We start from the raw sequence: 13713 nt of genomic DNA, 5'->3' as shown, positions 1-13713 counted from the left end.
CAGGATGGACAATTAACGTCTGCCCTGGCAATAAACAGTGATTGGATTAAAGCAGTACTAAACCCAAAAGCAAAAATGTATTAAATCATATAGATGTGGTGGCTGCATTAATTTTCTTTCTTTAGGCTTTCATTCCTTTATTTTTATCTGGTGATCTGGTCAGTAACACACTTCCTGTCTCCACCCTGGACGGATGAACAACAGAGACAGCTTCAGACAGCAGTATAGCCAACCTGAGAAGAGTGTAGTGTTAGATTCACTAGAAGAATAAATACAATTGACTAACAAACTAGGCGTTACAATAAAAAAAATGTCCTTTCTGGACAGCTTGGTCTGTTAAAGGAAGCCTAGAAATAGAAAATTAATGTAGCCACTATATCTAAGGATTGGTAAGCTGTAATATAGTAAAAAAATGTATACAAACATTGCAGCGCTACATATGAACCAAAAAAGTGCCATAGTGGTAAAGTTCCAAAAGGGCTTATAATGACTTTAGTGTCCAAAAATATATAGGTGTTCACTGGAAAAGTAGTCCATCTTGCATTTCACCACTATAGCCATTTTAACCCCCAGGAATACTGTGAATATCCTCCACAAAGCGAGCAAAGGTTGCACTCACCAGATAGGCTGCCAGATTATAAGCAGCACAAAAGCTTAGATCATTCCAATAGGGTATCCACCACTGTTCACACAGGCCTCCACTGCTCACACTGATTGCTACTGCTCACACTGGTCTCCACCGGTCTGGGAACACCCTACTTAGTCCTCCATACAGGGCTGTCACCCACTCATGTGCTCATACACCGTGAATAAAGTTAAAAGCTCATAGTGTAGTATTTATTATATTAAAACTTTCCACAAGCATCTGAGTATCAAATATCATGTGTATCAACTTATAACTTGTGCCACCACACCACAGATCCATGGTGTGGTTCAAGAGGGAAGTATTTTCAATATGAAGCTAAGATCAAGAACAAAGGAACATGACCTCAAACTAGCAGGAGGAAAGTTCAAAACTAATCATAAAAAGTATTATTTTACTGAAAGAGTAGTTGATGCTTGGAATAGACTTCCAACAGACGTTGTGAGTCAGTCAACAGTAAGTAGATCCATACATGCTTGGGACCAACATAGATCTATAACAGGGGTCTCAAACTCAATTTTTTTCACAGTCTGCATCAGCGTTATGATTGCTCTCAAAGGGCAGGATGTATCTGTAAGACTAGATGTCCAGAACACCCCTACCTCATGTTATATCACATGTAAAGAGCCCTCCCACCATTAGAAGTCATGATTCCCCCACCCCACCCTTATTTCACAGTACACCCCACTTACTTTGTGCTGCTGCTGGGAAGAAGTTGGAGGTGGAGCTAGGAAACAGAAAATACAGTGTCTAGAGGAGGACCAGAGGAGGGCTGGAGTCAGCTGCTGGAGTCTGCTGAATGCTGAGACCAGGGGAGGCACAGATGGAGCATGTGCTGTGGCTGCATAGAGAGGCACATAATCTGTAGGAGGAGTCTCTGGTTCTGATTGCTGAGATGGAGGTTTGGCAGAGACATGCCACTCCGCAGCTGCACAGAGAAGTGCATTATCTGGTGGAGGAGTTATGTCCTTTTCTCTGCTGATGACTGCTGAGACAAGATAGAGGTGGAAACGAGAGGGGTTCCGTAGCTGCAGGAGAAGTGTAGAGGTCACATGATATGACCTGATGGGACAGATTTAGCCCACAGGTCTTGTATCTGACACATGTGATCTATACTTAGACAAAAAAGTATATATATATATATATATATATACACAGTTTATATATACACAGTTGTGCTCATAAGTATACATACCCTGGCAGAATTTATGATTTTTTGGCCATTTTCAGAGGATATGAATGATAAGACAAAAACTTTTCTTTCACTCATGGTTAGTGTTTGGCTGAAACCATTTATTATTAATCAACTGTGTTTTACTCTTTTTAAATCATAATGACAACAGAAATGATCCTCATCAAAAGTTTACATACCCTGGTGTTTTTGGCCTGATCATAATTTCTGCCAGGGTATGTAAACGTATGTGCACAACTGTAATATTTTTCTGCCAGCACTCCTCTGTTTCTATTCACTGCTTTATAAATATCTTCCTTGAATTTTACAAATGAGCCTATATAACCTTATCCAGCCAGTATAGCATACAAGTGTTCTTGCACACTGTATTAAACTCCAGTAAATAAAAGAGTCTTCAGCTCAAATCCCTACCATCAGTCACGCCCACCATTACATGTTTCACCCACACTGGGCCTAATCGTAGAGGACCGGTGATCTGGGATTGGAGCTGAAGCCCATTTTTAATTTACTTGACAACGGAGTTACATACAGTGTGCGGTGGTACTTGTATGCTATATTGCACAACTGTTAAAGCAAGAGGTGCTATGTCTCTGCTAGTATCTGAATGCAGATAAACCTGGGAGACTGATACTGCAGGCTTGGAGCGGTGCAGATCTGTAATGGTATTTGAGCATATTTAGCCAATGCTACCCCTGGCCTGAACACTCCCCGGCTCGGTTTGCGCCAGAACTTTCGAACATCACAAAAGTTCAGAGCCAAACAACGAACCCCATTTAAGTCTATGGGACCCAAACTTGAAAAGTCAAATGTGCCCATTTTGAAGGCTTAAGTTATTGGGCATACAAAGGGTATAGGGGTCCAGGAACTGTCCTGGGGGGCATGATCAATGCAACAAAATGTTTTTTTTTTTAAATCATTTATAAATTAGCTTAAAGTGAAACAATAAAAATTAATACAATTCCTTTAAATATAGTGCCTGGGGTCCCCTTAGTCTGCCTGTAAAGTGGTGCATCTCTATCATTTATAGAACCTGCTGCAGCAAAAATTACATTTATAAAAAAAAAATTATATTTTCCCTACAAGCTTTCTTTAATTTGTAAACAACGGCTTTGGGAGCCAGCCTGTATAATGAGGCCACACTCTGTATGATGAGGCACTACAATATACTGCAGTAAAACTGCACTGACAAACTACAATATACTGCAGTAAAACTGCACTGATGCACTGTATACAATATACTGCAGCAAAACTACCCTGACACACTACACTGACCCTGCAATAAAACTGCATGGACCCACTACACTGATGCTGCACTATTACTATATTCACGCTACACTGACACTACACCCACAATGGAATCACAATAGCACACTAACTCGCTAGTAGCAATGAACAGAGCCCTGTTCTATCTATCTCCACTCCAAAATCACACTGCAAATGGCTGCTCTGGGAAGGAACATTTTATAGTGTGGGGTGGGTCTATGAGCAATGATTGGGCAAAGTCATCATGACTTTCTACAATCATGGCTCTGACAGTGCGCTGTGCCCTGATTGTGCAAAGCCTTCATTGCTTCAGCCAATCAGGGCTTATAATGTACTGTGCAGCAACGCAGTGCAGCATGCAGTGCATTGTGGAGCATTTGGCAGGCTGAACAAACCGTTGACCGCCCAGCCAATTTGGGTTTTCGCCAAACGGGCGAACAGCCAATGGTTCGGGCCGAACTTTTGCTCAGCTCGAACTGCCTAACATTAATTACAATGTTTTCTTTTGTTTTTTCTTAAAATAATTTTCTTCTAGATTCCAGTGTCTATGTGCTCTGAAGACTGTCCATTGGGTTCGAGAACAGTGATGAAGAGGGGGATTTATCGCTGTTGCTTTGAGTGTATTCAGTGTCCAGAGGGGGAGATATCCAATGAGACAGGTGAAAAAAAATGCCATTTTTCATAGTTATGTAGTGAAGGGCCTGCTGATTTGGTCCCAATTGGCTGGGGTCACATACATATTCAGACTATAGAGTTGACTCTCCCAGCCCACTACTTTCCAGAACAATCCAGAAGGCAGAGGGAACGAGTCAAACCCACAACCAGTAAAACTCAGAGTAGACCAGAGTAATCACAAGCAGCTCCACTGAGAACAGATGGATTAAAGAGCTAAATTTACTTAACCTAGCACCTGTCTAGGAGGGTGCTACATCTATAATATTATCTTCTTCATTTCCTTAAAGATGATCTTGAGATTTCATATAACTTTAAAATAGTTTGTTTGGACCAAGCTGGTCTAAATAAACAATTTATTTTACTTTTTTTTTTCAAAACTCTTTATTGCTAAATTTTACTTTACAAGTTATTTAACACAACTTACATTTGTCATTTCTATATTTTATTCTTCTATACATTTTACATAAATATCATTCTCACTCTTACACACACCCTTCCCTCTCATTCCTCTTATGGTCACTAATTCTTTCTCTTTTTACTCATTTTATACTGTAATTTCTGGTCTTCCTATATCTGTTGTCAAATTTGATTTATTCCATTTTTCCCAAATCTTATCATATTTCTGTATGTTTCCTCTTTGTTCATACATTATTTTCTCACATGGGACCACCTGGTTTACCACCCTTACCCACTGATTTATTGTAGGTGGGCTTGGCTGAATCCATTTTTCAACTATTTGTTTTCGGGCCAGGAATAATACTTTTTGCAAAAATATCTTAGTGTAACCGCACACCCTATCTTTTACCACCCCCAGCACACACAACTCCACCGTAGCCGTCATAGATTTATTTATGACTTTTCCTCGTTTTTTAACTACTTGTTGCCAATACCTTCCTATGCATCCACACTGCCACATGACGTGGATGAAATCCGCTCCTCCCTCTCCACATCTTGTACAGTCTGACGCCTGCATCCTCCCCATCTTATATAATCTATTTGGTGCCAAATATGTCTGATGTATTATATTTAACTGAATTATTCTATTGTTTATTGCCGGCGATACTCTCAAGTGCAAGGAGCAGATTTCATCCCAGTCCTGCACACTCATTCCCGGGATAACTTCCTGCCATTTTTCCCTCACTCCCACCGGCTCCCCATTTATTTTACTCTGTAGCAAGTGTGAGTACAACTTAGATGTCAGACCCTTTGGTCCTTGAGATATTAATATTCCTATGAGGGAATATCTAGAGATTTTTAGTTCCTTCCTTTCAAACTGCTCTCGTAATAAGTGTCTTAGCTGTAGGTATCACAACGAGGACTTCGCACTGCGCATGCGCGATTTTAAAACAAACGGCGGCAGTGTCAATTTCGCCGTCTACAGACGGATTTTTATTGTTATTTGCTTTCTTCATCTATATGCAACCTATGCAGTGTTTGTGAACACATTAGGAAGCATCAGCTTTTTTAAATAAAACGGTTTTTGGTCCTCTACACTACTGGAGTCCCCCTCTCCTTTTCTTTTTGGTTCCTTCATGCTGATGCACTGGCCATTGGAGCTCCTTTTCATCTGAGGATTTGCCCAGGAGTGTCTTCTGCTATCGTTGAGAGGCTGAGCTCGTAGGGGACAAGAGGGACATCAATTGCGGCTCTGGGATCCCTACATTGACCTGCTATGCCTGTTTAGACCCCCCTGAGTAAGGGCGGTCACAGGCTTTCTGGTAAGCCTTCATTCTCTCCGGTGGTGGGCAGTACTATTGAGTGGTCTATGGGACATTCCTCTGCACTACATCTTTCTGGATTAATTTTGGCCATTATGGCTTGGACTTTTAGAGCACTTATTAATTTTGAATAATCTTTTTCTGATGATAGTCTATTCACTGGTGACACATCGATTGCTTACAATAATTTTTAGATGCTAATTATTATTGTTCATTCACTTTGATTTATGTTCAGTGCCTTGATTTTTTGAGCACATAATAATTTATTAGTTTTATCTGATGAAAGTTTATTTCACTATTGATTTATAGATTGATTTTGATGTTTATTCACTTAGACTTATGTCCAGCGCTACACTGATTTATCTACACATTTGTTGCCTTATACCGGGGTTATAGTGTCTAGCAGCAGGACTCACATCACATTTTTCACTAATGTTTTTTGTATTTTCACATTGTTTATTTACCTAGCGCAGTTCTTTATTTATTTTTAGCTGTAGGTATCTATAAAATTGTTTACTCTGGAGGTTATATTGTTTACACATATTCTCATATGTCACTATTACATTGTTATTATACAACTGGCCAATAGTTTTTATTTTTTTCTGTTTCCAGTAACTACTATCTTCAAAATTTTCTAATTTTTCAAACCTTGGATAACAATTTATTTTACTTACAGTTGCAGTGGCTTTGAGTGTTGTATAAACTATATGGAGCCTCAGCTACATACAGCATACAGCACTGTGTTTTTGCAGTGGGATGAGCACTTTCCATCGTACTTCAAGAACAAAATAGAGTCTGAGTGCTTCTCAGCCATTCACAGGAAGCTTTGTGTTCTATAAAAAAAATACAAAGCTTTCAGACTCTATTTTGTCCTTAAAGAAGGATGGGAAGTGCTTGCCCTGTTGTGTAATAGGCCAAGTAAATTAAAAAGAAATTTAACTCTGGAATAAAAAAATAATATTTACCCATTGCTGACTTATAGGAGGCGATCTACTAAAGGCAAATAGAGCCAAATGGGAAGTTTTGCTGACTTTCATCATTCATTAATGCTTTTTTTTTACATTTTCTTTCCACATAATTCAGGATTCCTTGCAATGGGAAACTTCATCTCATTCACTAAACTCTGGGGAAAATGTCTATATCAAGTGCAGCTTCACTTGCAAAGTGAACAACCTATTTGTCTTTAGTAAATAAACCCCACAATGTCTTATTGTGTCTCAGTGTCTGTAGCCATCTTGGTAGAGCCACGGTTTTGCCCTCTCATGTCAGAGCCAGTAATAAGTCATCTGTTTGGTCTGAACCTAGGTTCGGACTGAACTCTGGCTATCTGGGCATTTGAATGAAAGCCTGAACTTTTGCCATCTGGCCCTGTTCAGCAGAACTCAAACATCATACATGGAAGACGTATTTCCACCACTTCTATATATGACAGCTTCCTGCTGTCACTGGTTCCTAACCGCTAACCGACCAGCCTGTTATACTGAGGCAGGTTGGCATGGCTGCGCAAATCGCTGTAGCTATACGTCGCTCCTTTAAGATTTCATAGCAGGCGTGTGATGACCGCCGGGCACCTGCGATTGTTCGTGACAGAACGAGAACAGGGATGTGTGTGTGTGTGTAAACACACAAATCCCGGTTCTCTCAGGGGAGAGGAGACAGATTGCATGTTCCTACTAAGGAACACCGATCAGTCTCCTCCCCCAGGCAGTCCCACCCCCCCTACATTTAGAACACACCTAGGGAACACAGTTAACCCCTTGATCGCCCCCTAGTGTTAACCCCTTTCCTGCCAGTGACATTTATACAGTAATCAGCGACTATTTTTTAGCTCTGATCGCTGTATAAATGTCACTGGTCCCAAAATAGTGTCAAAAATGTCTGATCTGTCCACCGCAATGTCGCAGTCCTGATAAAAAAAATCGCTGATCGTCGCCATTACTAGTAAAAAAAAAAATAATAATAAAAATGACATAAATATATCCCCTATTTTGTAGACGCTATAACTTTTGCACAAACGAATCAATATATAGGCTTATTGCGATTTTCTTACCAAAAATATGGAGAAGAATATATATCGGTCTAAACTGATGAAGAAATTTGTTTTTTTGGATATTTAATATAGCGAAAAGTACAAAATATTGTGTTTTTTTCAAAATTGACGCTGTCTTTTTGTTTATAGCGCAAAAAATAAAAACCGCAGAGGTGATCAAATACCACCAAAAGAAAGCACTACATGTGGGGGAAAAAGGACATAAATTTTGTTTGGGTACAACGTTGCACGACCACGCAATTGTCAGATAAAGCGATGCAATGCCGTATCGCAAAAAATGGCCTGGTAAGGAAGGGGATAAATCCTTCCAGGGCTGAAGTGCTTAAGGAAGCAGCAGGTGCTATTTTTGTCATTGTTGAAATGATTTTCTCTTACTTCCTGCTCTGTTAGCAGATATCACCCAGGACAGGGGTTCAGGAGAGATCTATCCAACCTAGAAAAACAATTGATAGAATAGGACTGCTGTCAAGTTTATATTGCAGTGCCCCTGCTGGGGAAATTTCTCTAAGCTTCCTATCCCAGAGTCAATTATGACTGGAAAAAGAAAAATGTGAAATTCTTGTCAAAAAGGTCACAAATAGCAATTTCCACCAACAGTGGTTCTAAAATTCTCTATTCTATCCAGGATAAAAAAATCCTGGAGACAAGTACATTAATAGAACCTGATAACATAAAAAAAATTCTGCTGTCTCTTTAACTGTTATGCCCCGTACACACGATCAGACATTCCGACAACAAAACCGTGGATTTTTTACCAAAGGATGTTGGCTCAAACTTGTCTTGGATACACACGGTCACACAAATGTTGTCGGAAATTCCAAACGTCAAGAACACAGTGATGTACAACACGTACAATGAGCCGAGAAAAATGAAATTCAATAGCCCGTGCGGCTCTTCTGCTTGATTCCGAGCATGTGTGGACTTTTGTGCGTCGGACTTGTGTACACACGCTCAGAATTTCCGACAACAACCTTTTTTGAGCAGACATTTTTTTCTGAATCAGGCAGAAGAGCCAGTGCGGCTCTTCTGCTTGATTCAGAGCATGCATGGACTTTTGTGTGTCGGACTTGTGTACACACGCTCAGAATTTCCGTCAACAACGTTTTTTGTCGGAAAATTTGAGAACCTGCTCTCAAACATTTGTTGTCGGAAATTCTGACAGCAAATTTCTGATGGAGCATACACGCGGTCGGACATTCCGACAAAAAGCTCACATCCAACATTTGTTGTCGGAAAGTCCGTGTGTACGCGGCATTAGAGATTATTTCAAATGATTCCCAGTAAAAAAAACATGAACTTCTGCTTGAGTATCATATTTTTTTTCAAAATGCATATAACTAGATAAACCGCAGGTCTTATTAGAATTATTAACTTAGTGAAAAACTATTTTGTAGGAAAAAAGATGTTGTAGCATTCTGATTACATCATAGAAACGAAAAAACAAAAACTTGTATACACCCAAAGGGCTACCTTCTCAAATGTATTAATCATATGCAAAAATAGTAAATATAAAACAGCACATACCACATGAGGAACACTTCCCAGTCCTATCCCAACCCACCTCTCCCCTAAAAAACTACAAATCCCACCAATTCCTCCACCCCTTAGACCTATGAACTACCTCGCCGGGACCTCCACAAGGAGCTGAAACTGTGCGGCTAAGCAACAAACAAACCCCTGGTAACTACACCTGCAAAATTAATTATTTGAACAATGGGGGCTCAGGCATCCACCCAAGCAACTGGAAGGAGAGCACTGCACCTTAAAGTCACTATGGGCGAATGCAATTCAATCTAACAAACAGCTACACCTAGGGTTGCCACCCTATCCCTTTAAACATAAACATATATGAATTACACAGGTTCTAAAGGCTAATTTAATGCAGGTAAGGCACCAAGTTTAATTACCACCTTAATCAGCCACAGAACCTGTGTAATTCATATGTGTTTGGGTTTAAAGGGATGAGGTGGCAACTCTAGCTACACCTGGGGGATGAATGTAAAGTCTGATGAATAAAATTGAGCTAGTCCTGTGTACAAAACAGAAAACCACAATAAATCCTCATCCAATCCCGAGCCTCAGATAATGGTAAGCGCCTGTGGGTCCTAAACACAGAGGCAACAGGTGCTTTGATGATGTCCAACAGTTTGCTACGGTATACATCGTTATTGAACACCACATAGAGGATGAGAGTAATATCCACTGCTTGCTCTGCTTGGTTTCAAATGTGAATAGGGCAATTCCATCTATAAGAAATAGTCACCACTACGACATAGCTTCAAAGGACGTAAGCCCAAAACATATCTGGCAGCACAGTAGACATCCGATCCGGCCAGTACTAAACCACTGTGTCCCAGAGCCTCTAGGTACTTCATGAATACTGCTGATATGATCGGTCAGTCTGTGTATAGATTACTCACTGTTCCCTGATTTTCCAGCAGCTATTATATGTTGTTCATATGATCCATGGTCCTTAGTGGAGATAGCCAAGAAGCCTCACAGCTCCTTCATTCAACAAGAAAATGCAGTGGAAGTCCTTACAGGTGTCCTGTGTGGATAGTGCGGGTGTTCAGTATCCCCTGTAAAAAATTCAAGCCACTGACTTCCCATAGAGCACAAGACAGGTGCAGGGCAGCAGGCTGTGATGAAATGGGATGATCCCATATAACATCACACCAGAAACCTCTGATAATGTCCATCAGGTAAGTGGTACCATGCAAAAAGGCAATGCAGGATGCAGTACATCAGGGGGTGTGAGGGGTGCTGCTCCAAATGGATCTACATGTTTCGTTCTGCCCCTGGAACTTCATCATCATTTTATTCATCAGACTTTAAAGTGGATGTAAACCCAATGTCATCCGTTCTAAACTACTGCCATAGGGGTTATCTATAAGGATTTATATGCCTCCTGCATGTATCTTTACCTGTCAAATGTCTCCCCTCTGTCTGTTATGAGACCCGAAAAACTGCAGATTCTGTGGGCGGGTCTGTTGTCTGGAGCTCGGTGGGTGGAGTCATGATGTCAGTACAATCCCCGCCCACCTCTACACTCCTTGTATTTCTAACACTGAACTTCTGCTATGATCTCTAACATCCAGTGAAAAGACAGGAAAGTAACCACATGACTTCAGCATGCCAAATCATGCTGTGGTGTGGAACAGCCAATCCTTGCAGAGCTGCTGAAGAAAGGAGTGGGGGAGGGAATTAAAAAATAATGCCTGTGTCTTAGGCTAGTGCATGAGATGTAAATCACCTGTCACTCACAGCAAGCGGGAGAATTTGCCAAAGTTTTTCTCAGTTTGTCAAGATTTTTCTCACTGAGCAATAAAAGAGGATTGCTCAGAGATGGATTAACTCCGTGTGGCAAGACTGGGCTCAAATGTTAGGAAATCTTATACTCTACAGTATGATAAAAAAAAAAAATAAAAAATTTCGGGTTTACATCCACTTTAAATTCATCCCCCAGGTGTAGCTGTTTGTTAGATTGCACTGCATTTGCCCATAGTGGCTTTAAGATGCAGTGCTCTCCTTCCAGTTGCTTGGGTGGATGCCCCCATTCCTCAAATAATTACTTTTGCAGGTGTAGTCACCATGGGTTTGTTTCATCTCTATGAGAGGTCAGCGGCATAGCCACACAGTTTCAGTCCCTCTGGGAGATCCCAGCGAGGTAGTTTATAGGTCTAGGCAGTGGGGGAATTGGTGGGGTTTGTATTTTTTTAGGGGGGTGGTGCGGAGGGATAGGAGTGGGAAATGTTTGTCATGTCGTCTGTGCTGTTTTATATTTACTATTTTTGCATATGATTAGTAAACTTGAGGAGGTAGCCCTTTGGGTGTATACAATTTTTTGTTTTTTCGTTTCTATGGCCATTTGCAGTGTTACACACCCTGCCCGCATTTTGTGCTGCACCACCCATTTATCCTTTAGGTTCCCAGTGTCATGACTCTGCAGTAATACTTTCATGCCCTGTCTGTCTCTTACCTGGTATCAGCCTTAGGGGTTGCACTCTCACACCTGCATGGTTAAGTAATCTTCCCTCAGTGTGGCTCCACCCTAGCCTCAACAGGAGCCACTATTTAACACCATGTTCTCCAAACCAAGCCTGCCTTGCCGAGCAATATTGTGTGTTTGGTATCCTGTTTCCTACTTACCGTGTGCTCTATGTCTGTCTCTGCTACCGATCTTGGCTTGTTCTTGACTATCCCTGCTTGCTTGTGACCCTGACTTTTGGCGTGTTCTCTGTCTATCCTTGTCTGCTAGTCTGCCCGACCTTTAGCTTATCTCCTTACTATCCCTTGTTGTCCTGGGCTGCTTCCTCTCTATCCTCCTGTAGCCTACTGTGAGCATGACCTGGGAGACCCTGGGGGCCGGGACCTGGAAACAGTTGCAGCGCAGTCCATCCTCACCACTAGAGGCTCTGGTGAACACCTGCTGGCTCTTAGACTCCGCGCCCTGGGGAATCTTAAGCTCTAGCTCCCAGTGGGATCCTTGTTGGTGCTCCAGTGGACCTGCCTTCCTGAACCACCCAGAGTTCCATCCGCAGCAGTCAGCCGTAGGGTCCACTATCTTAGCGGTGCACTCCTGACTCCAACAGTGTGCATCTGTCACCTGGACTCAGGTGACCTAACACCCAGCTTTTCTTTCTTTTCTCTTTTTTTTTTCTCGTCTGATAACATCATGAGTATTCACAACTTTATTTCACCAAACCAAACCGACAGTCCCAGACTAAGGATGCATGGCTACAATTAAGCCCATATGGGTGAAATGCGTCAGTAAGAAGACCTTAGATGGGTGATTACTCAGGATGTCACAACTGTGTAATTTTTCTGTGATCTATTAGAAGCAAGGATGATTCCCTTTCCATCTGGCACCTGACCCTTGGGAATGGTCCAAATATAGGCTTTGGAAAAGAGTATGGTCTTATCTTCCAAATGTTAGTAAACATATTGTTTAAATAAAGATATTGCAATAGTTTTTCACACTGTAGACATTTTCTTTTAGATAAAGGTTCATGTCAAAAGTGTTCAGAAGATGAGTGGCCAAATGATAACAATCAGTGTGTACCAAAACCTGTTGAATTTCTGTCTTACGGGAATGACCCAGCTCCTCTCGCAGTCTCAGTTATTTCTGTTTTACTGTTTGTTAAAACATCTGCTATTTTTTGTGTCTTTATTGTATTTCGAGAGACTCCAGTGGTCAAAGCTAATAATAAAAACTTGAGCTTCATTCTCCTGGTTTCCATCATGTTGAGCTTCCTCTGTGTGTTTTTGTTTTTGGGTCGGCCTGGACCTATCAGCTGCATGTTTCGTCAGACATCCTTTGGAATCATCTTTTCAGTGGCTGTATCTTCCATCCTAGCCAAAACTATTATGGTCTACATGGCCTTCAAGGCCACCAAGCCTGGAAGTTTCTGGAGAAAACATATTGGAGTAAAAATACCCAACTGTTTGGTTTTTCTTTGTTCCTTTATCCAGGTTTTAATTAGCATCATTTGGTTATTGACTGCCTGCCCATTTCCAGAAACTAACACTGACCTATATGCTGATAAAATCATTATTCAATGTAATGAAGGATCTATGCTGGCATTTTCAATACTCCTTGGTTACATGGGACTTCTAGCAGCTGTGAGTTTTTTTGTGGCTTTTCTGGCCAGAAATTTACCACACAGTTACAATGAGGCCAAATACATCACCTTCAGCATGCTGGTATTCTGCAGTGTCTGGATCGCTTTTATCCCAGCTTATATGAGTGTTACAGGGAAGAACACTGTTCTTGTAGAGATATTTGCTATAATAGCTTCCAGCTTGGGAATTTTGGGTTGCATATTTATTCCCAAATGCTATATTATTCTGGTGAGACCAGATTTAAATTCAAAAGGTCAACTAGTAAAACTAACCAAAACCTGACAATAAATATTCTTATTGAATTTTTGTTTGCAATTACATTTAATTTAAATGGAAATCATTCCTATTATGCATAGAATATGCGAGCAGAGTTTTCAGGATAGAGTAGGCAGAAATGGTTCTACAAAAAATAGTTGTCACAAAAGTTTATTATTTTTTTATGCAATAAAATTACTAAAACCGTTACTTTGCTTTCTTTATTTAACAGACAATAAATATGCAATACTGAAAGTTACATTAAACAAACCAATAAGATATAAAAAGCAATATA

General features: G+C 40.7%; 1 protein-coding gene across 1 annotated transcript in view; it reads left to right on the top strand.

The window, feature by feature from the left end:
- LOC141128093 (vomeronasal type-2 receptor 26-like) overlaps nucleotides 1-13445 on the top strand; it is a 45497-nt gene extending 32052 nt beyond the window's left edge. The window contains exons 4-5 of the mRNA XM_073615171.1: nucleotides 3634-3757; nucleotides 12541-13445. Coding sequence (XP_073471272.1) covers nucleotides 3634-3757; nucleotides 12541-13445 — 1029 coding nt within the window. The remainder of the gene's footprint in view (nucleotides 1-3633; nucleotides 3758-12540) is intronic.
- Nucleotides 13446-13713: the final 268 nt, after the last annotated feature.

This window comes from Aquarana catesbeiana, linkage group LG01 (genome assembly GCF_042186555.1).
Source record: "Aquarana catesbeiana isolate 2022-GZ linkage group LG01, ASM4218655v1, whole genome shotgun sequence".
In the NCBI taxonomy this organism is placed as follows: domain Eukaryota; kingdom Metazoa; phylum Chordata; class Amphibia; order Anura; family Ranidae; genus Aquarana; species Aquarana catesbeiana.
This window is presented reverse-complemented; position numbering and strand designations above follow the sequence as displayed.